The following is a 23,600-nucleotide window of genomic DNA, read 5'->3' on the forward strand; positions in this document are numbered from 1 at the left end:
TGGTCCAGCTGGCCCTGTCCTGTCGTCTGAGTGCAGCCAGGTGCTCCATGGGGAATGAACCGAAAAGGCAACCATGTGATCCAGCTGTCAGACATCTGGCTACATGCTGGGCTCTCCCAGCTCTGTGCAGCCAGCCGACACAGAAGACCTCATGTGAGCCAACCAATCGCCACAAGACCTGTTAAGGGACGAAGGCACCAGGCCAGATTTACAGACAGCAGCAGCCCCTGGCAGACTCTACGTGAGGCTACTCAGATGCACGTGCCCGTGACTATGGGTGCAGCTCAGTGACTGGTGGGACTTTCCATTCCCCCTCATCAGGACAAAGGACCAAGACACACACTCACATACCTCTTAATTCCCTGATGCCAACAAGTTACGTGCTGCCCCTCTGACACCATCACTGCCACCTACATGGCTAGTTATCACCCATCTCCTTGTGCATGTTGGTTGGACTAAAACATCTTTATTCATCGCATTGCCCTCCAATGTGATGGGTTAGCAGAGGTCGATGCATTCCTGTTATCCTGGGGGGATGCATTTGGAAGAGTGCTCTGTGACCTGCACGTCTTAGCAACATGCGCTTGGGCAGCATCAGCCCTATCCTGGCCCAGTTCTGTGAACCCTGCAAGCAGGCAGGGCCGGACATTTACTCACAGCCTGACTTTTGCTAACTTTGCTTTACATTCAAAGCTTGCCCACAACAGACCACCCCTTATATCTCAGGCATTCTTTGTACTACACCATCCTGTCAGACATTCCCAGCTTCTGGTAACCAAAGGCTAAGTACGCCCAAAGCTTGGGGTTATGTCCCTTTCCATCCTGGCTAAAAGCGATTGAGGGACCTGCTCTTCATGAACTTACCAAGTTCTCTTTTGAACCACATTTTAGTTTTGGTCTTCACAATATCCTCTGACAGTGAGTTCCACAGGTTGACAGTGCATTGTGTGAAGTACTACCTCCTTTTATTTGTTTTAAACCTGCTGCCAATTAATTTCACTGGATGACCCTAGCTTCTTGGGTTACGAGTAAGTAACACTTCCTTATTTTCCCCCTCCATGCCAGCCACCATTTGTAAATGTCTATTATATCCCCTCCCCTGCCCTCCCCTCCCCTCATTACTTCTAAAAGCTGAAATGTCCCAGCTTTTTTCACCTCTCCTCATTTGGAAGCTGTTCCATACCCCTAATCACTTTTGATGCCAAGGTGAGAAGAACTGCATGCAGGATTCAAGGTACAAGTGTACCATGGATCTATGTAGAGGCAATATGTTCTTCTCTATGTTACCATCTATGTCTTTTCTAAGGATTTCCAACATGCTCTTCAATTTTTTCACTGCTGCTGGACTCAGCATACGTTTTTCTTGAGAGTCAACATCTAATTTATACCCCATCATTTTATGCGTATAGTTGGGATGTTTTTCAATGTGATTACTGTGTGCTTATCAGCACTGAATTTCCTCAGTCAGCTTTGGATTCAACCATCCTGACTAATTTTGCGCAGTCTGAAAACTGCATGACCATAATGTTTACCATTTTTCCATATCATTTATGAATATGTTGAACAGGGTTGGTCCTAGTACAGAACCCTGGGGAAAACCATAATTAACTTCTCTCCATTCTGAAAACTGACCATTTACTCCTGCCCTTTGTTTTCTTGTTAATTGTTCCCTAATTAACAAGCTGTCCTTTGTTTCCCAGTCATTAAACCAGCAGGAAAAGTCTGGGGCTGCAGCTGAAAGCACACGTCAGGTGTGCCTGGGAGAATGCAGGAAGTGCCCCCTTCCCGGGAGAGAAGCAGAAACATCGCATGTACCAACAGGCACAGATCTGCTCATCCCCTGGACTCTTCTCCTCAGCTAGTTACCAGGTGTAAGTCACCCCAGGGTGTGGACCCTTTCTGAACTCTGAAACTGACGACGCATAGAGTTAGTGTTTATTTTATTCAGCAGTAACAGGCCCATCTTCAGCGTGCCACTACAGGTGCACGCAAATAGAGGCCTGAGGCCTATACACTTAGGCACACAAATGACCTCAGAGTCACCCCTGAGTTTTGGGAAGCTGGGAACAGAATGTGGAGGGTGGAGGCATCCATAATACCATCAGCCAAACCACAGAGACGTAAGCAGACACCGCCTTTTGGCTATTTTAGGATGAGAACATCTGCAGATGTCTGACTGCAACTGAGGCATGGCAACAAACTGACATACAGGATAATCAGCTGAGATAACTAATACCCTCGTCTTTAGGAGAATGGCACCCCACCATTAGCAGTCGGAGGAATACACTTGAACAAGAGGGCAAAACCCCTCCCCTACTCCCCCCCAACACTAAATGTGCACTAGCCAGAAGAGTGGTAGCGTAGCATTACAACAGCTGTATCCCGACCTGGGGCAGGAGAAGAGTGAGATAATGGCCAAGGAGGTGCCAGGCAGGAGGCTGCCAGTGACAATGAGGAAGGTGAAGGAACATTTCAGGCCACTCTGCAAGGCACAGCGAGAGCATGCGGATGCTCAGATGCACTTTGTGTTACCTCCACCTGCCTTGCTGGGTTAGCGCACCTGTGACTTAGCTGAGTGTATCAATACACAATTACAAATACAGATGGGTTGTTACAGTGTGAGTGCTGTGGCTGGGCACATGGGGCTTCCCAATTAAATAGTCATGCTAACAATGCTCAGCCTGGTCTTGGGCCAGGACCACTCAGACTCAGAGCAATCACCAAGAACTCTCAGGTAACCAACAGAATGAATCTGCAATTCACAGAGTGAACTCAGGAAAAGTTAATTTCCTTCAACAAAGAGCACAGGGTCCCTGGCCTGGGGGGCGTGGAGAAAGCAGTCCCACCTGCCTTTTGCCATGTAGATGTAAACTGATGCTGCTCATTGGCTACTTTCTGACCCAACAGATCCCCCATGGGTAGAACTCCCCCTACCCCACCCCACCGGCCCAGTCAGTGGCACTAAGAGGGAGATGGGGAGGTTCCAGGGGTGCTGCTGGCCTTTGTCACCCTGACAATAACTCTGCAAAAAAACAAATTCTTCCCACACTCAGGAGCCAAACTGCACAGCCAGAGCTCATCCAGCTGGATCAGATCTTTGGTCTGCCCAGCCTGGTGTCCTGCCTCCAGCAGCAGCCAGTACCAAAGCTTCAGGGGGAAGAAATCCTCTGACGCACCTTGCTAGTTGTACGTTTTGCAGGCAAGGGGTGTGTGCCTCTGATCTAGCAGCTTCCTAGCAACCTGCTCGTCAGAGGGCAACAGCAGTCCTGGGACAGCTTGAGGGAAACAGCTGCCCACTGGAAAATGGACCAAAAAGGGGCAGGGAGGTAGAAAAGCTTGGACCTACCTTCACTCCATCTGACTTCTTGTTCAAGAGGCTTTTGGCAGCTGCAGAGAAAAAGAAGACAAGCTGGTGAGGGTTTGGTGTTGACACTGCTCTTCTCTTCCCCTCCAGGCTGCCAGAGAATTAAAGGCACAATCTCCTGCTCATGTCTCTTGGTAACAATGAAAGCAGCAGAGATCAGATCAGGTCTGTTAAGCTGTAGTGCCTTTACCCATCACAAATTGCACAGAGAGAGAGGAAAGCAGCCTGCCCTTCCTGTTCAGCATGCAGCAGTAAGCCAGTAATTCTTCCATCCTCCATAACCTCGCGCGGGTCCAGTCACCAACAAGAGTGCTGTTCCCCAGGCAATTTTCCTTCCAAGCCCCTGGCCCTCAGCGACAGCCATTTCACAAAAAAGCTGAAGACACCTGCTAGCTTCTAGCAGTCAGACAGAGGTCTGCCATTAAGTACAGCCATTTACACAAGGGAGACCTTATTGATGAAGGGGAGGTGGTGCTGATAATGCAGAGACACCCTGATCACTGCCCAGATGCAAGATTAGCTGAAGGACTGTCTGGGACCCTGGCAAAGAACACAACAGGGGCAAGGACTTTGGCGGGGAAGGAGAGGTGAAGGCAGGCACTGCCAGCTGTTAAGGACAGAGTGGAAGGCTGAATTTCTTCCCTGTCAGGGGTGGGAGCTCTACCAGGCTTGGTCTGAACAACTAGCACTAGAACCAGAAATGAAAAACCAACACAGGGAGGAGTACCTGGCAATGCATGGGAGGGAGAGAGAGACAGAGTGTCTCACACACCAGCAGTGCGCACCTGGCTGGCCAAGCGCACGTTGTGGTCTGGTTAGCCGGGGCTTCCATGCACAACAGGAAAGTGACACATTAAAAGGGGTTGGCGGCAACGGGCTTCTCTGCCTGCAATTTCACTGGACACAGAAGAGTTTGATTAACTCAGGTGGATAGTGCCCAACGGTTACTGAGTGATGAGGAGTTATCACGCCTTTCCTAACCAGCTCTCTGAAAGCATTGGGCCTCACCAGCACTTTGGCAGCAAACTGGGATGCTAATCACAGCGAGGACAAAGAGGATGAGTAAGTGACAGAACATGCAACACCAAACCTGCGCCTTGCTCAGAACCTCTGATGCCGGCCTCCCGCTACTCCGCGGGGATGTGCCGGTACACTAGCACTCAGTGCGCTGCGCCGGGCTTCTCCCGGGGTTTGTTTCCAATTACACAAAAAAAGGCATCGCAACAAGCCGGCAGCTGCAAGGCCTTGAGAGTGAAAAACCTGCTCGGCAGACGGCAGCTATCTCATAGTGTCGACAGACGTCAGCTATGCTGGTTAGACAACACCTGGGTTGAAACCAGAAGCTGCTCCAGCTAAAATGGTGAAGACAACAGCTGCTTCGCCCTCACACTAATTTAAAAAATACCATGAACTTAGCATCTGCCAGGGCTGCACAGGTCCTAACTCCACTCCATAATGCCAGCCTCTTATCTCTGTAGCTTGCTGTGAGCCTCCTCTTTCTGAAAGCCCAATGACTTCACATCCTGGAGGCCCAGGAACAAGCTGGGAGCCAGCTGAGGCACCACTCCCAGCCTTTCCGGATGTGCCCGTTTACCTCAGGAGACAGGGAAGATGTTCTGAAATTACATCTAGGCTTCAGCAGACAGCACCCACCTGCCTATGCCAGCAGGGCCTCTAGCAGAGATAGTCTTCCCACCTGTCCCAGGCACTGCGAATGCCAGCCTAGCCACTAGCAAAGGGCACCTGTCACCCAGCCCAGCACCCCGCAATACCAGCTAGGGCGCTGGCAGACACAGCACCCCCCTTGCCATTCACGCCGCTGATGGTGCCCACAGGGGTCTCAGCATTGCACTGACATACAGCTCTCTCACATCTAGGCATGGACCCAGCAGCGCAGAAAGAAATTCAGGATGATGAAACCAAGTGATTTGTAGGGGTTCCCAAGGACACGGGAGATGCACAGTCCCACAGGGACAGAGCTGGGAGACATCCTGACAAAGGACAGGCTAAGGCTACACAGATTTACCCCCTGGCTAACCTGCACGCGTTATCCAACAGAAATCAAAGCGGGTGTGGTCAGGATTCCTAAAGCAGGCGACGGGCAGAAGGCTGACTTCAGCCAGAGGAGCAGACAAGCAACCCCCAATGTTCTCTTTACTGGGGAAGGCATCAGGGCAGGGGAATCCAGAGAGACCCTCTACAGCTTGGCAATGGTCTTCCATACCTCCAATCTGCTGCTTTCCAAGCATGGGACTCTGACTGCAACCCTTCCGAATGTCTCAAAGCCCACAGTGTGGTTAGGAGCCCTGCCGCAAGGCTGGCAGCTTAGCGTGTTCTTCTCTTCTGTTCATCTCCGACGAGAAGCACTGAACGCAGCCCTCTCCAGTGGCCAAGCACGCCTTTGTTTTAGCTACTGAGGGAAATGTCAGCCAGTCCGGTAGGCCCACAGGCGTGGCATTAAGAGCCACAAACTCCTAACGCTCAATTCATCAACAGTGAACACCGGGTGCCCTGGATGTGGGGAGGGGGAGAGCTTCCCCTGGGACCAAAACACACACTCCAAACAGCACCACACAATGCTCCCTCCTCTTGCTTGCTCCTCTCAGTAGTGGTCCTTTGGCTTGGGCGTGCCCCAGTCACCACCTCTCTGGATGGGGGTGAGCGAGCAGGCAGGCAGGCCTCGCATCACATCACACATCAGTAATCTGGCCACCTGGAATGTCCTGGCTTCCGGCCCTCCTCTTCGCTCACTAGCCAGCTGTGGCTCCCACAGCCCTGACACCCAGATGCCAGCCACTTTGGGGCGGGGGGGGGGGCGGGGGGGTAGCAGGAAAGGAGAGCTCTCGCTTCAGCTTGGTGAAATCTGGCAGCTCCACAGTCGCCTGACAAGACACAGCCTCTCCTTCTTGCTAGAAGACAACACTGTACTGGGAACAAGACCCTAGGGCACTCTACTATCCTAGTTCACTCCATCTTATAGAAGAAATAGAAGCAGAAGAGAACCTAGCCCCATAGCCTCCCAGGACAAGGTAGTAGGTTATTTCCGAGCAACCCACCTTCACAGGGGAACAATCAACCCAATCTATCTCAGTACACCAGGGTTCTGAAGAGCGTGTACAAACAGAACCCTTCAGCCCAGGCTTTCTGAGCTTTTAAGGTCAGAATCCTGAGCTAATCTGCTCAGCCGCACTTGCTGAAATAGCAGGCTCCTCGCATCAATTCTCAGGGGCCAGTCTCGCTGCAGGGCCCTGTACATATCTGCCATGCAGACCTGGTTAGTTTTTCACTCAGACTAAAGCGGTGATGGTTCCAGGGTAGATGAACATGATGGAATCTGCCGAGAGAGTGACGTATCCTTAACGAATGTACTGTCACAAGGTTAGAAGGCTGCCTTTATAGGGTTTCTCCTGTTGACTTTCCTTACCCCTTGTGAGAAAGGTTGACTGTGACCCCTGAGAGGTTGATTTCACATCCCTACCAGATGAGCGAAACTGAACTCTGGAAGATGGACTCTGAGCGGGCTGATCTTCCAGACTAGGCTAGGCCTAGCCCAACACACTTAGAGAGGCAGCAACCTAAGCACAAGGAGAATGACAAGAACCTTTGTAATTTGGAATTCTGGAAGAGGACACAACCAGCCTCACTGAGCAACCAAAGGAAATATGCAGGCTCACTGGATTGTTAGAAAAGCTCCTATGAGATGCAACCCCCCCAAAATCTTGGGATAAATGTAAGCACCGGGAAACTGGCTGTTCAAACGCTGACAGTTTTTGGTGAAGAACTGCAATTTGAACTTGCTGGTGATGAAGCACCTGTGCTTCCACAGTAAGAGCTTCCAGTGAGATTGTGAATTCTCTCAAGAGGGGCCCTAAGCCTGTACATGACAGTCAGGTGCAAAGGAAGACAATGAAAATCAAGGTGTCAGCCTCCGACCAGCAAACTACTGGCACAGTGTCACAGAAGGAGGTGGTGTTGGTGAAGGCAGAGTTATATGCTAGTGTTGAAACATGATTCTGTGCAGCACTAGCACCAAAACATACCTAAACGAAGCAGCTTTTATGATTTTTTCAATCTGGCGGTTGTCTCAGATTTCAAACTGCCCATCACTGGGATCTGGGATAAATTCCTCTAACTTCAGTAGGGAGGGACAAAAGAAAGCAAGGTTGGGAGCCAATGCACTTTCATGGAGGAGCGAGACATTGGTTTCCCTCTGTCCTGCTACCGGGAACATTCAGAAATTAGTCCATAATGCAGAGGGAACAGGTCCCCCTCAAAGAGAGGTAGCACCGGCCAGTGCTGGCTGAGATTATTATTTTTCACTTCCCAGTTTTAGCCCTGGCTTTCTGAAGGGGTCAGGGAAGGAATCTTTGTTAGAAACTTCAAGACCCAGAAATTTTACAACATGGAATCTCTGCTTTCAAAACCAAGCTGTCAAATGGTGAGTTAAATGAGCAGCTTTTATAAATCAAAACTACCAAAAGCCCACAAAAACTCCCCTGCAGACTGCCGGAGATGAAGCAATTCCAAATTTGACAGACTATCACAAAAAGTGGATTTGGGCGCTTCTTTATAGAGTCCTTCTGACCCTGCCCTAAACTGGTGTACTTGTGTAACATATCCAGGCATGTGAACACCACTGACTCCACCGCAAAGCTCCAAGAGGTTGTGCACTCAGCACAGCTCCCAGAATATTTCTATGCAATGACACATTTGTGATGGAGAAGACCTTTAGCCCTGGTTCACTCCTGGGGCTCCCCATGCGTGTCCAATAGTACAAATACATAATCGTTTCTCTCTTCGGCAAACACTGGTATTTTTCTTTCCCATCTTTCAAACTGAGTGGAAGAGCTCAAGAAATTCTCTGGCTCAGTTGAGCTCTAGAAATTCTCTGGCTCAGTTCTTTATCTGTGTGCTAGCATCATCCATGTCAGCAGCTGCAGGGCTCACAGATGGGGGAACCGCACGTGTCCGGTAACTGCGACAGGCCGAGACGGCTGTTCTTTGTCTGTCCTATAAAAATTAGTTTTTAAAATAAACTCCTTAGTGACAAAGTGTGACAAAGCGATTTTTTAAAAGAGAGAGAGAGATTTAGAATCCAGAGGCCATTCCTCACTACACTAGATCTTAACATACACACCTAGCTGATGTCAAAACTATTTGACAGTGTCCTCTTTAAAAGACAAACCAGTGATGGAAAAGTGGAGCAAAGGGGAGGCCTGCCTACTGTGCATTTGTTTAATTGGTTATTCAACATTATGTAAGAATTTCATAGCCAACCTTCCCCTTCATAATCCATCTACAAAATTCACCTGAGCTGGCGAGATACTTCAGACCAGTGGTCTCACTTCTGGTCCTTGGACGGACACTTTCATGGATCGCAAATATTAAGTCATAACCACAATTCAAACTCTGATTTTGCTAAACAACAGAGCGGCACACTCACGCTCCGAGTACTGCTGTTAGAAAAGCTCAGATGCTCAAATGTACCTGGAAGACTGTGGGAGGATTTGGATTTGGAATTTGAGTGTTACTGACTATTCGCTCAAGTCCATGGCTTACCACAACGGGTGCACCGCTGCTTTTTTTAACCACTGGTGTCAATGCTGATGCCAGCTAATGTCAGACATTGCAACTGGAGGCAAAATGCAAGAGGCTTGTGTACCTCTGGCACGGCACAAAGTAAAGGCGAGTCGGAAGCCGTCAGTCTTTAGGGCCTGGCTGACTGTGTTTCCTTGTGTCCGTGCAGGCTTGGGCTGCATCAGCAGATCCAGCCCCACTGTCACAGTTATAAAGGACTCTAGCCCTGGAGCTGTCCTCTGCTTGCCTCACTGTCCCCCGAATTAGCTATAAAACATCAGCTTGGAGGACAAAGGGAGGTTAACATGAGCTTGTAGAGACGCCATGTGGCAAACTTTCAGTTACTGCCGGCTGAGCTTCCTTTCTCCCTCACAAATCTACCTCTGTTTTCCCCGGAGGACAAGTGACAGCAAGTCCTCACCACAGGGCTAAGTGGAGAGCGGTGAAAGACAGACGAAGCACAAGGTCTAAGCACCTCTGAAATCCCACTTATGGGCGATTGTGAGAGTTTAACTGGTGTACAGGACTTGTGATGGCCCACCGCATGGAAACGAACTTCATCCTCAACAAGTGCTGTACAAGGGTGTGTCCAATGTAGATCCAGAGCTGGCAAGCGATGTGAACAGAATCTCAAGCAGCAGACTTACAAATCTTGGCGATACATACATTACAGAGACGAGCTGCATAGACGGCCATTCATCTGACAGACTCAAGTCCAAGTTCCTCCTGCGTCGATTGCAGTAATCGACTCGGCTATGCAGTTTCACCCATCTGGATGTTTCCTGGATATGCCTCACTTCCCTCCCAGGCTATAAACAAACAGGGTGACTCTCAAAAGCAGTAATTCAGGTTTTCTTTACATCCAATATATGCCATCAAGCCACCTCCCAAACCTTCCTATGCACTGTAAGTCTACAGGGGATGACAGCAGAGCAGAGAGATGGTGCTTCATGTGAACATCAGAAGCCAATCTGGGCAGAAGTTCCAGATGAGCGAAACTGCAGTGCTTTGTAAAGAGGTCCAGTGTTAGAGTTCGAGGACCTCTCATCTCTTTGGCAGAGGAGATATTGACCGCAAGCTAAGAAGGGGCGAAAGGGATGCAGTCAGAAGCCTACCGCCCTGAACGCAGCAACTGATAAACAGTGTATGGCTGAATGAGGACAAGGTCTTTGAAACAGAACAGCATAATGCCGAGACTGAGTTAATTTAACTGCAGACAGGGATCAAACCAAGTTCTCTCTCGTAGCTGACTGAGGCTCAGCAGAACCACACAGCATGAGGGGTGACACATTCTTGCTACAACACACCGAAAGAAAGAAGGTGTCCACATACACGTTTTGCTGGTGGCTGGGACTGCTGTGCTGCTCTTCCCTTTCTGCATCCTGCAGCCTGCCAGACATTAAGGGTTCAAGATCCATCCTCCAAGCCTCAGGGTACAATTGGAGGAGAGTCTGACCTTCTCTGAAAGTAGCAGGGCTGGCCAGGGCTCGAGGCAGGCTAGAGCAGGACTCTCAGCAGACAGATGCAGCAGACCAGCCCTGTCTCATTTCAATCCCTCCAATGGGGATGGGGAAAGAGGAGGACTCCAATCCCATGGGAGCCCTTCTCCCAGCAAATCCAGGCCCCCTGCCTGGCCTGTCATGTGCAAGGCACCCGAGACATGGCTTTGAGAAGTGTACGGTCAGGTGGCCCGGCCTTCTCTAGGCCAAAGACTGGCCATCTGGCAGAAACACAGTCTCCTGGCTGGTGAGGACGAGGACGAGCACTGCCAGGTCACCCTGGCTGGGGATCGACCCTGTGTTCATAGGCAGGGTGCCCTGTCCTTCGGCTCCAGCAGGCCAGCCAATCCATGCACCTTTTCCCAGGGGGCAGCAACCGGACAACCCGAGGGCGAAGCTAAGCTTAGCAGCACCTCCCATAATGCCTTCTTGTCACCACTTCCGGGGGGGGGACCAATTCAAACTAAATCTCCTCTTCTCTTCCTCCTCCTCCTTCAGTTCAGAGAGGGCAGCTCTCGAGTAAACCTGACACTGCTACAAGCTGGTCTCACGCTCCAAGAGCCGGAAGGCCCATTTAACCTCCCCCACCTAGACTCAGCATCCCCTCTTTCCCAGAGATATGCAAGGTCTGACCTCTGCCCAGGCACACTCAGCCAGGAGCCATCGGGGGGAAGTCAGAGCACACTAACCACATACTGGCCTGGGCTGTAGCTGTGTGAGGAGGCACGCGAAGGGGACACCTCCATAACAGAAGTATTAATGGCACAGAAGGGACCCTGGCTGGCTCTGAGAGCCCTTTGTAAGAATCTCACGTTATGCCATCCCCTGAGTTTGTTCAGGTGGAGTCTTCCCCATGAATGGGCCAGGGAGGGCTGGAACATGGAGACAGCACTGTAGGTTCTTAGCACCTCTTTCTCAGAGTATGTCCAAGTCTTGGAATCAAACAGCACAGTGCTCAGAACCAGCCACCGGGCCCAAATATTTCCCCCTCTTTTCAGTGATAAAACTGAAACCTCTGGGCCCCACAACTCTGGCTCCTGGGACACAGACATGTGAACAGGCCATGACTTTTCCAACTTGGGTCTAGGAATGAAGGAGGCACAGCCAAGCACAAGACTTTGCCCCGGTATGTCCAGTACCCAACTTACTAGTCTACAAGTGAAATTTTCTGACCCAAGGAGAAATCCTCCAAACTCTTCCCCAGTGGCATCTTCAGCAGACCACAGCAGTAGTCTTACTAAAACTTAATCTAGTGCAATTATTTATTATAAACACTAATGGAAGAATTAGCAACTGCATCAACATTTAAACTAACCCAGCTGCATTGCTGAGCAAAGGAAAAACAGACCCAGCGGCGCCTGCATCAGCAGGAACGGAGGGTGGTTAGGGGGGAAAGGCTTTTCACAGCCTGGACTGAAACAATGGCTGCAGGAGCGCACACCATCCCACCTCACAAATGAATTGCTTTTGAATCACTCCGGGCCCATCAGGTCTGGCTTTGAGCTCCTGCAAAAACCCGTCCCTGGGCCACACCAGGGAGATGAAGCTCCCATCACAGACAGACTCATGCTAGCACACCAACAAATAGCTGTGCAGATGTTACTGCATGGAGGGGATGCAAGCTGGCCACCACAATGCCAGTGCAGGGGATCATGAGACCTTAGAGACTGGCCAGTGCCAGGCTGCGATTTTCCATCACCCCACCTTGGGAACCACACCTCCCAGCTGCTATGTAAATGGGGGTAGCTGCACAACTACAAAGGGGCGTGTTTAAAACTGCTGGTACTGCTGGCCTGATCTTTCTCTGCATCCTGACCAGCCTGCACAGGCTGGTTTTAGAGCTGGGCCAAGGATCAATTCCCAAGCTCTGGTGGGCTGCCCTTCCTGGTTCCAGGGACTGGTGCACAGAGCTTGTGTGTGATGAATGCCACTAGAAGGGCATGAATCCCAGCTGGAAGGGGGACGCTGCCTGCATTTCACGAGTGCATGTGCATACACACTCCTTCGTTGCTGGTGTAAATACGAGTTTTGTGTATCATACAAGACATAGCATGGTCTGGTGCTGACCGTTAAAGCATTTAGCGGGTGGAGGAGATTCCATCATGGTGGCTTTTCATTAACTATCCCTAAATTATGCTCCAGATGGAGAGCCGTTGTAGGAACTGCAATGCAGCCAGGCTCAGTAAAAGCGTGGATTAAATTACAGCCCAGACGCCACCTATGAAAGGGGCAAATGCAGCGCAGGGTGCAAGCACCCATGCTGTGACTGGCATAGGCTACGTCTACACGTGAAGCCAACATCGAAATAGCTTATTTCGATGTAGCAACATCAAAATAGGCTATTTCAATGAATAACGTCTACACGTCCTCCAGGGCTGGCAACGTCGATGTTCAACTTCGACGTTGCGCAGCACCACATCGAAATAGGCGCTGCGAGGGAACGTCTACACGCCAAAGTAGCACACATCGAAATAAGGGTGCCAGGCACAGCTGCAGACAGGATCACAGGGCGGACTCAACAGCAAGCCACTCCCTTAAAGGGCCCCTCCCAGACACAGTTGCACTAAACAACACAAGATACACAGAGCCGACAACTGGTTGCAGACCCTGTGCCTGCAGCATGGATCCCCAGCTGCCGCAGCAGCAGCCAGAAGTCCTGGGCTAAGGGCTGCTGCACACGGTGACCATAGAGCCCCGCAGGGGCTGGAGAGAGAACGTCTCTCAACCCCTCAGCTGATGGCCGCCATGGAGGACCCGGCAATTTCGACGTTGCGGGAAGTGGATCGTCTACACGGTCCCTACTTCGACGTTGAACGTCGAAGTAGGGCGCTATTCCGATCCCCTCATGAGGTTAGCGACTTCGACGTCTCACCGCCTAACGTCGAAGTTAACTTCGAAATAGCGCCCAACACGTGTAGCCGCTACGGGCGCTATTTCGAAGTTAGTGCCGCTACTTCGAAGTAGCGTGCACGTGTAGACACAGCTATAGAATCACAGAGCTGGAAGGGACCTCAGGAGGTCATCTAGTCCAGCCCCCTGCTTCAAGCAGGATCAACCTCAACTAAGTCATCCCAGCCAGGACCTTGTCAAGTTGGGACTTAAAAACCTCTAGGGATGGAGAATCTACCACCTCTCTAGGCAACGCATTCCAATGCTTCACCACCCGCCTGGGGAAGTAGTTTTTCCTAATATCCAACCTGCACCTCCCTCTCTGTAACTTCAGACCATTGCTCCATGTTCTGCCGCCTGTCACCACTGAGAACCGTCTCTCTCCATCCTTTTTAGAGCTCCCCTTCAGGAAGTTGAAGGCTGCTATTAAAACACCCCTCAGTTTTCTCTTCTGCAAATTAAATAAGCCCAAATCCCTCAGCCTCTCCTCATAGGTCACGTGGCCCAGACCCTTAATCGTTGTTGCCCTCCGCTGAACCTGCTCCAGCAGATCCACATCCTTTTTACACTGGGGGCCCAAAACTGGACACAATATTCCAGATGTAGCCTCACCAGTGCCGAATAGAGGGGAACAACCACTTCTCTAGATCTGCTCAAAATGCTCCCCTATATGCTGTTAGCCTTCTGGGCTACAAGGGCACATGTTTACCCATATCCAGCCTTTCATCCAACATAATCACGAGGTCCCTTTCCACTGTACTGCTGCTTAGCCAGTCGGTCCCCAGCCTGTACCAATGCTTGGGATTCTTCCATCCCAAGTGGACTCCTTGTTGAACTGCATCAAATTTCTTTTGGCCCAATCCTCCAATTTATCCAGCTCAGTCAGGATCCTATCTACCTCTCCCCCTAGCTTAGTGTGCTCTGCAAACTTGCTGAGGGTGCAATCCAGTCCCTAGGTCATTAATAAAGATGTTGAACAACACCGACCCCAGAGTCGAGCCCTGGGACTCTCTGCTTGAAACCGACCGCCATCCAGATATTGAGCTATTGACCACTACCCGCTGGGTCTGACCGTCAAGCCAGCTTTCTATCCATCTTACAGTCCACAGATCCAATCCATACTTCCTCATGCAGGCACAGAACAGCTCCCTGCTTCCCTGGGGGATAAACACTAATGGCAGCACAGCCCCACAGCCTGGCAACTTTAACAACCTCCTTTCCAACACTCATTGGACTGAAACACTTGGATGTGTGATTCTTGTAGGCCTGAAGCACTGAATGCTCAGCAGGCAGCCAAGCTGGTGGTCTCCGGGCATCACAGCCACTGCAGAGACGTGGCTGAGACACTACTGGCTTGCATGTCTGAGAGCCGTTCTGGTTAAGGCAGGGAGACCCTGCACCTAATGGCTGTCCCCCTGCCAATACCCATACTTGTCCAGCAGTGGAGGCAGGTCCCTGATGCCAGGCTGTCAGAATAACTGCTGCAGGCGTAGTCCCTGACAACTGGGGCATCTCTGGGAGAAAAGTGATGCTGCCTAGAAGATCCCAACCATGAGCCTGCAAGAGACCAGGAAGGGGGTTTCTGTAGCAGACTGGACTCCTTCCCCTCCCTCAGCTGATGTTTTCCCGTTGGTCACGGGCCAGCGCAAAGCTCAGGGACTTTGGTGTGCCAGACAGAACAAGGCCCCTAAGCTCCGACTACGCCACAGGGTCGAAGTGCAGACAGACAGCTGCAGGAGTAGGGCGACGGCAACGCGGGAAGGGAGAACTTACCCGAAAAGTTGCGTGAGACCAGCATTGTGGTGAGGATTGCACCCTGCGGGGGAGGAGGAGAGAGCAGGGATAAATAGCGCTGCCCACCTCTGACGGGGCCGCAGCTAGCCCAGCGGATGCCAGACCCAGGCGCCAGGGTCCTCTCCGCCTCCCTCTCCAGTGGTTACGGGACTTTGGGGCTGGGAATTCGGCTCTTGGAAGGGTGGGGGGGCCAGGGGGTGAACAGGACATAGAGAGAAGAGACCTGGAGGGAACAAACACCTGCAGGCACAGAAACCCTGCAGCCCCCAAAGAGACTTCTAGGGCACTTCAGAGCAGAGGGGCTCGGAAAGCACTTGACAAACGTTAATGAGCTAATCTCCCAGTGCACCTCTGGCAAGGAAGGTGTTTGCTCCATGAAAGAGGGAGAAACTGAGGCCCAGAGAGGGGAAGTGCCTTGGGGCGCACTTCACTTGTACAAGCAGCAGAGCTTGGAAGAAATCCGCCCTCCCCCAGCCTTGCACTTCAGCCACGAGCCCACCGCCCTCCCTCAACACCTGCTCACCTTCAGCTTTCTCCTGGCATTGAACTTCCTCAAGCACTCCACCGTCTCCTGCCTGTGCATCACGGAGGCCACAGTGGACCGTTGCTGGAAGACAGAAGCGAGGAAGGGCTGTTCAATAACTGCAAACGAATAAGCGAGATAGTTCTGCTTCCCCCTCACTGGTCACACACTGCCACTGGGGGGGACACTGAGCAGCTCAGCACTGGATGGACCCTGGCTCCAACCTGCAGAGACCGCTTGGCAGAAACCAACTGCAAGGTGCCATTTGCCACCCCCTGCATCCGGAGGCTGGAAATAAGGCGACTAGTTACCGCATGCCCCGTCTGAGCCGGGGGACTGTTAGCGAGCGGTGTTCTCCCTCCAGCATCCCAAGAGCAAACGTTCACAGCCAGCAATTACGCGGGTGGGGAGAGGTGGCTCGTGTTACTAAATCTCAGAAGGCAAATCCAGCCAGCGAAGGCCATCGTCTGGCTGTGCTGTTCCTCTTGGACCCTGGGAGCACAGAGCCAGCTCTCCGCACGCGGGCATCAGATGTGGAAGATGAGGCTCAGCATACAGCTGGGGAGTCCGATGGCTCAGTCAGCCTGTTCTCTCCCAGCAGCTGACAGCCCGAGAGCTGTGTCCAGTGCACCTGTCACCAGTACTCAGCTGGGGTCACGTCAGCTGCAAGAGGCACGCTTCCCAGAAGTGCTGCCAGAGAGCCAGGGCACGTTCGGGAAAGGGAGGCCGATGCCAGACTAGCTCCTGCTCTAACACGTTTAAACCTAGCTGTTGGCGTTTGCTTGACAAGCACAGTGGGCGAAGGACCAGCACGTTGATCTGGAGCATTCTGGACCTGCCACAATCGGCTCTGTTGTGGGTCAAATGCATTCCTTAAGGCCTGGGAGAACAACATGTGCAGTGCTCAGACCTGCAAAGCCCCGGAAGGAGCCTCGCACCTAGCCAGCCCTGCTCTCAAAGCGAGCTGCAGGCTGCATTCTTCTGACCGGGGCAGGGTGGGAGGGCCAGGCAGTGTGCTTTGAACCAGCTCATTGCTGGGTAAGTTCCCATCACCTCCTGGGAAGCAAAGGAGGTCCTGGCTGTCTGACGAGCTTGGCCTCAAAGGGGTCAGGAAACACTGCTGGCTGTGCAGAGGCCTTCACTGACCACGAGAGCAGTGCTGGTGCTCGGAGAACGGGGGTCCCTGTATTGCCAGTAGTGATGAGCACCCATGACCAGCTCCTGGCAAGCACAGCAAATCCCGACAAAGGGAATCACCCGGGGGACATGCACGGAGCGCATCGGGCAGGTGGTGACAATATTGTTAACGTGGGAAACGCGCAAGTAATTCATGGAATGATGCTGTTACACTTGGCACAATGGCCAGTCAAGCCCATTGGGCAAGAGGGACACTCTCGGGACATGTCACACGAAGGCTGCCATGTGGGCAGTCACTGCTTCCCAGCCACAGGTGGTGCAAGGCTCAAACGAGGGAAGCCCACAGGGATTAGATGACCGGCACACAAAAAGGGGGCAGCCTGAGCTGGAGCGACCGCACAGCCCGGTGACGTCTCTGGAGACACGCGAATTTCTGTTTTATCCAGCGTGCACAACAGGTGACTCTGAATGGCTAAGGAGGTCTCTTGGGGTGGGGGAGGAGGACGCCCGCCGCCAGCTGCGGAGAACAAATGGTGAAGGGTGGGTGTGTGCAGTGCACACACGAAAGCGGAGGCATGCCTGTCTCACGTGCGCTCTCGCCATCACAGAAGGAAGGAATGTCTCCTGATCACACGTCAGGAGCCTTCCACCAGCTCAGCAGAAAGCGAGGGAACAGCCATGCGCCTGCGCTGGCAAGGAGAGAGCCGGGAGAGTCGCAGCTGCTGCAGAGCAACAGCATTACATGTGTGGTTCAGGGCAACACTGAGCCTTACGAAAGTGGAAGAACTTGGAGGCACTACAACAGGCCAGGGGACTGGGATGCAGAGCTCAGAATCTCCAATGCCCACTTCCTTGATACACCACAGGGTGATGGTCAGCACTGGCAGTCAGTGGCTAGGGGACAAAATACCCATGTCTTCTGCAGCAGCATTATAGAACACTATAAGCCAGGTGGGTTTTCCCATGCAGCACCTCCAAGCTCACAATTCAAGGGGTACAAACCCGCCTGACAAGACAGTGCCTCTAGCAGCCAAGGCTTCAGCACACGCCTTGGCTTGACCTCCTCCAAGGTGAGGACGGGGACACTTACACAGACCCAGGGGTGTTTGAGCGCTTGGTCGGCTGTGATGCGTTTTGCTGGGTTTATTGTCAGCATCTGATTGATCAAGTTCTTTGCTTCAGGAGTCACTGTATCCCACTCGGGCGAAGGGAACTAGGAGAGAGCAGAGGAGGCTGAAACACACAACTCCTTTTCCGGCTGGAGGAAATCCACTCCACCACCCCAAGCCCTGCTCTGGCTTTAACCCCTTTGGCGCCACAGCTAGGGAGTGTCCGGGGGACACACCCCTTTAGGTGCCCCCTCCGTGTGACAATAAGCTGGAACGCGAGCCAGGCACCATTCTGATGGTTATACGCTGGATGTCCACTGGGCAGCCAAACGGTTCAAGGACACAGTCAGACCTTGGGATTTTACTCCAGTCCGTAAGTCGGATCTGTAACTTCCCTCCTAAGCCTTTGGTGCAGACATGTGAAAACAGATGCACGGTCTCCCCTAGCTCCCCGCCACCCCACCGCCCTGTCCCCATACACTAAAAGGCTGTAATCAAGTTTGCAATGGCAGAAACTGTTGCCCAGGGAACAGGAGAGATGCCGGAGGCTGGCAGTGTGTCAGTGTGGAGATGTAGGGCAGAGATCAGAAGTCCCTGAGCTACCACCGCTCCATGTGCCGCTCAGCACGGGAGGACGGTGAGGACAGTGTCCCAGATCTTCTGAGATGCTACAGATGAAAAACACCACGAACCCAGCAGCACATCCACACAGCAGCCGGGAGCTGCAACCCCCAGATCAGGTGTCTCTGCTCACGCGAGTGTCTACAAACAGCCGCCGGACCAGGTGGCCTGGGCAGCAGCGCAGGCCAGCTGGTGGGGTACGTATTCAAGGTTCTGGTGGGACTGCTTAGCCCGACCTGCCACCCACATAGCTCTGGCGACTGGGCTCATTTGTAAGCAATGGCTTGAGCGGAGCCAGAGCAAGCACGCCCGCCGGGGCTGGGACCGCACATACCCTTGGCAGGCTGGGGTCCGGCCAGCTCCGTGAGCACAGAGGTGACCCAGAGGGCTGAAGCAGTCAGCATTGCACTCTCTGCAGCATTGCACTGCCCATGAGCGCAGTGGAGATGAGTTGGGTACTTTCTTACCTGACCAATGAGATCCCTGTACCTGCAGCCGTGCCCCTCCCCCAACGGTAGCCCCATGCAGTATCATGCTACGCATGCGGCAAAAAGAACACCAGACAGACACAAGGCTGAGGAACCAAGCACCACCCAGCACAGGTCACCAGGGGAAATGAGGCCAGGCCCGGGCTGGCTAGGGGCCTCCAGCTCTCTACACCACGCAGTTCATCAGTGAGGAATGTCCTTACGTCATAGGCTCCAGCTTTGATCTGCTGATAGAGTTTGTGCTGATCTTCATCCCAAAAGGGCGGGTAGCCCACGAGCAATATGTACAGAATCACCCCTGGAAGGAGGGGAGAGAGAGAGGGATAGAGAGAAAGAGAGGGGGGCTGTGGGGTTAGGATAAATGGCGCTTGTCACTCCCAACCGCTGTCTGCACACTCCTGCCAGAGCTGGCCAGCCCCCTCCTGCCCTCTCCATGCCTTCGCCAGCCGCGCCTGCCCTAAGTCTTCAGCGAATACGATGAGAAGCAAGGAGCAGCCCTGGGGCCTTCCATCTCCCCCCAGCTGTGGGACCTGGTCCTGGCACCCCAAGACCTGCATGGATCCCCAGCTCCTGGGACGCAGCAGGTGCACCCAGCCTCCCCCTCCACCACGGCTAGTGAGCCCCAGCTCCCAGCTGCTTCCAGAGACCCAGCCCAGGGAGGCCACTGGAGGGAGAGGTCTGCAGGCACTCCTAAGACTCTTCCAGGCTGGCCTTGTGCAGTTGCAGAGCAGGAGAGCCCCCCAGTAAGTAACACTCCAGCAGGTGCCTGACATGCCCCTGTCCTGGGGCCTTAAGCTCATCTGTCAGTTATATTTACACTTGTGCTTCCTTTTGACAAACTTTGAGCTTCCTGTTGTTAGCACCCACACAGCCAGCACCAGTAAGTAAGCCAGCACCAGTAATGGAGCACTGGCGAGGCAAGGGCAGGTCCTCATGGGTTGGCCTCATGCATGGCTCTGGTGGCCTGTCTGAGTACAGGGTGGCCATCCGTGCCCCGGCATCAGTTCCATCTGCAACCTTGGGCACAACACTGAACCCCTCTTTCCCACCTTCATTTCCCTGTCTGTAAAGGAGCAACAAGGACCTTTCTTTCAGGGAGGTGGAGAGAGGGGCCGAGGACTGACAGTGCCACGTGTTATCTATCAGTGGGGGGGGGTCTTACCACAGGCCCAGATGTCCACTGGTTTTCCATAAGGATCTTTTCTTAAGACCTCAGGGGAGAGGTAGCCTGGAGTCCCAGCAAACCCTGTTGGAAGAGGACCAATATGGGGCACACACCTCACCCAGCTGGAAAGGGAGGCCACCTACGGCTGCACGACCTGCTGATTGGAACATTTAACTCTCCCATGGGCCCAAAATGTTGTCAGCGAGCAAAGAGAGCGCAGTGAATGGCATCACATCGCCCTCTCAGGCAGCAGCCCTGGGGCCACATCTCAGCCCACGGTTACGAGTTGTGTTTGGAGTGCGGGACCAAAGCCTGTCACATGGCCCAGCCACAGGGTGGGAAGAGACCACAGCAGCTGCCATCTGGTGGGAATTTCCCAGGCCCCGATCCCTGCAACACTCAGTGCCAATGTTCAGTCAGAAAAGATTGAGTTCCAGCTCTCCCGCCCCTAGGCGGAGAGAAGCCCAGAACCCAACACATCTGAGCAGCCGAGCTTTGCAGCTGTCCCCCTTTACGCACAAAAGACACACAAAATCTGCAGATCTCAACCCTCCTGAGCGGCAGGAAAAGCTGTATCCAGGCCTGGTCTTTGCAGCTGGTCAGCCGCTCTGCCCAATGCTACAGCAGACTTGGGAGGGAAAACAAGAGAGGGAATCTGCCTTAAAGTTCATGGTCTCTCTCGCTCCCATTGTACCCAGGCCCAGCCGCAAGGAGCCAGCAGCACTGTCACGCCAAGCTCACTGGAAGAGGTCGGACCCCGTCTCCGGCACGGTACACAGGAGGGAGGCTGGAGGGGCCAACGCGAAAAGGGGAGGCTCAGCTCTTCTTACCGAACCAGGCCTGCTGCTCCCCCTGCACTTCTATGGCCAGTCCGAAGTCAGCCAGTTTGACAGCGGCGCTCTTACACTTACTCGCCAGGAGCAGGTTCTCAGGCTGGGGGAGGAGAGAGAGAAACCCACATCAATCGCCTTTGCTCAACACGTCGGCCTGGCCAGGCCCTGTGCTGAGAGCTGCCGCTGGCCCTGCGGCGGGAAGGCTCCTCTGCTCCCGCAGGCAGAGCGAGCGCCTGTCCCAGGCCAGCGCGGACGCCAGGGGGCGCTGCCAGCACAGTCCCTCCAGACCGCATTCCCACCGTCCAGGCAGCAGAGATGCGGCTCCCCGCACACATTACACACGCCCTAAGGCGGTGGGCAAGCAAACACGACAAGGGTGCCACAGAGCGCTCCAACGTGGGGAGGCTCGGTCTGCTCGGGCAGCGTCTCTCCGTCCAGCTCACTTACTCATGGCATGCGCCCTGCTCCCCAGCTTACTAGACGCCCCTCTGTCCCGCAGGAGATGAAGGACAAGGCTCTCCCTGTGCCGGGGATGGGATGTGCTGCTATCCCCTCCTCCTGAGGCACCTGATACCAGAGATGAGACCCCCACACTCCACCTCTGAGTATTAGGAGAAAGGAGGTCACCAAACAGAGACACAGGCGTTCTTGGGGCTTCAGCATGAGCCAGCAGCCAAGTGGCTGCCGAACTTTGCTTGGGCTGAGGCTTGCTTGCCAGGGCGGCTAGGAAAGGGACCTGGATCTAGCGCACTTGCCGTGAAGACACTGGCTGCAGCAGCTCAGCAGGAAATGGCATTCCCACGGGGTAAGGACAGGAGGGGAAGAAGATTGGAAACCCAGGAACTGGACTCCCCTGTTCTTGGAAGTTGGAGGTTTTGTCTCCCACGGCAACTTACAACTGCTGCCCGGCTGGTGGCAGGAGTGGGGTATCACAGAACTGTAGGGTTGGAAGAGGCCTCAGGATGTCAGCAAGTCCAACCCCCTGCTCAAAGCAGGACCAACCCCAACCAGGGTTAGGGTAGGCAAGGCACGCACCCTGGTCTCCCTGCCCCCCGCTGCGCAGAAGGTGGTCTGGGCACATGGGGTTGGGCGGATGAGGCAGCAGAGGAGAGCGGATAATGCTTAGCCCTTCACCCTGCTTGTGCTGGAAGGGGAGAGGGGGTGCGAGGAACACATGTCCCCTTGCCCCTACCGGTGAGGCAGGCCCCACTGCACACTGGTGCCAGCAGGGCTGGTGCCACTGCAGCCATGGCAGAGGAAAAGTCACCGATGCAGACCACAGACCCCATGTGTCTCAGCTGCGGCGGGTGGGCACCTTAGGTGGGGCTCAGCAATTCATGTTGCAAAATCCCTCTGGAACACCACCTATTCCCTGCAGACGCCTTCAGCAGGACTCCCCCAGCAACGCAGAGCTGCGTGCTCCCACCCCAGCCTGGTCTGTGGACGAGAGCCCGGCCAGCTAAGATCAAGTTCCAGAGTTACCCTTCTCCCGACGTGGCACTTAGCAAAGACCAGGGAGCTGAGCCAGACACAAGCTGGGCTGGTTCTCCTAGGCAGGACAAACCTGCTGCGTCAGCTCTTCCCCAACCACCTTTCAGGCCAGTGCAGCACCCAGGGCTCTCCTGCAAAGAGGGTCAAGCTCAACCCCACTTATGTCCCCCATCTCCTGACCATGGCCTCGCAGAACCTGAACCCCACTGCCACAGGTCTCTGCCTCTGCAGGTGTTCAGTGGCCCTCTGGGATGCACAAGCTCGGGGCTGGAGGGCTGACCTGTTATTGCAGGGCTCTTCCTTTGGACTGGTTTGTAGCAGAGGAAGACAAACAAGCAGAATATCCAATGCAAACCCGCCTGAGCTCTGCTTCTCTGGGCTGACTGTGGTCTGTCTTGGTGCTCAGCAGATAAGGACCGAACGCCTGGGGCAGTGGCAGGCAACCCGTGGCCCACTCGGGCTCTGTGTGACCCATGAGATATTTTGGTTTCTGTTGCCCTTGGGCAGGGTTGCCAGATTCTGCTGCTTTCTGCTAGCACAGATTTCCCTACTGGTGTTACTAAAGCAACACACCCATAAAGCCAGGGACCGTGAGAGCTGCCTGCTCTCGCTGCATCCAGTCAAAGCACTGCTAGGGGTCACTCAGAACACCCACAAATTCTAGGTGCCTAAGTGCAGTTAGCAAAACTACCCCATCCTGGGAGGCTGCCGTGGACGTGACAATCTTGCAACCCACTGAGCTGAAGGAGGTGTCCCTCGTCTGGCCCACTCACTAGCCTAGGTTGCCCAGCACTGCCCTAGGGGCCATGGGTTAAGCACAGAGCATGGCATAATTTATTTCTAAAAAGCGGAACACTGCACTGAGGAGCAGCTGCGGGGAACTAGGCCAGGGTCGAGCAGAAGCACACTGGCCTTCCCAGCCAGGGCCAATGCTACCAGAACTCCCAGGCCTAGGAGACTCCATCAGACCTTCCATGTTCAGCCCATCGCTGGAAGGGAGCAGGAAAGTTCTGCGCAAGACAGAGAGTGTCTTGGTGCTTGTTCTGCAGCCCACAGATCACAGGGCAGGCCAGGCCAACGGCAGACAACTCTTCTGCAGGATCTGAGTGC

General features: G+C 53.6%; 1 protein-coding gene across 10 annotated transcripts in view; it reads right to left on the minus strand.

The window, feature by feature from the left end:
* Positions 1-23,600, minus strand: part of CAMK2G (calcium/calmodulin dependent protein kinase II gamma) — a 147,984-nt gene that overhangs the window by 36,879 nt on the left and 87,505 nt on the right. For all 10 annotated transcript variants that reach the window (XM_074999772.1, XM_074999771.1, XM_074999769.1 and 7 more), the window contains exons 7-13: positions 20,997-21,099; positions 20,164-20,247; positions 19,205-19,299; positions 17,874-17,996; positions 15,647-15,730; positions 15,103-15,145; positions 3,347-3,387 (exon numbers count right to left, since the gene is read on the minus strand). In XM_074999772.1, the coding sequence (XP_074855873.1) occupies positions 3,347-3,387; positions 15,103-15,145; positions 15,647-15,730; positions 17,874-17,996; positions 19,205-19,299; positions 20,164-20,247; positions 20,997-21,099 (573 nt within the window). The remainder of the gene's footprint in view (positions 1-3,346; positions 3,388-15,102; positions 15,146-15,646; positions 15,731-17,873; positions 17,997-19,204; positions 19,300-20,163; positions 20,248-20,996; positions 21,100-23,600) is intronic.

Source organism: Carettochelys insculpta, chromosome 7 (genome assembly GCF_033958435.1).
Source record: "Carettochelys insculpta isolate YL-2023 chromosome 7, ASM3395843v1, whole genome shotgun sequence".
Lineage (NCBI taxonomy): Eukaryota > Metazoa > Chordata > Testudines > Carettochelyidae > Carettochelys > Carettochelys insculpta.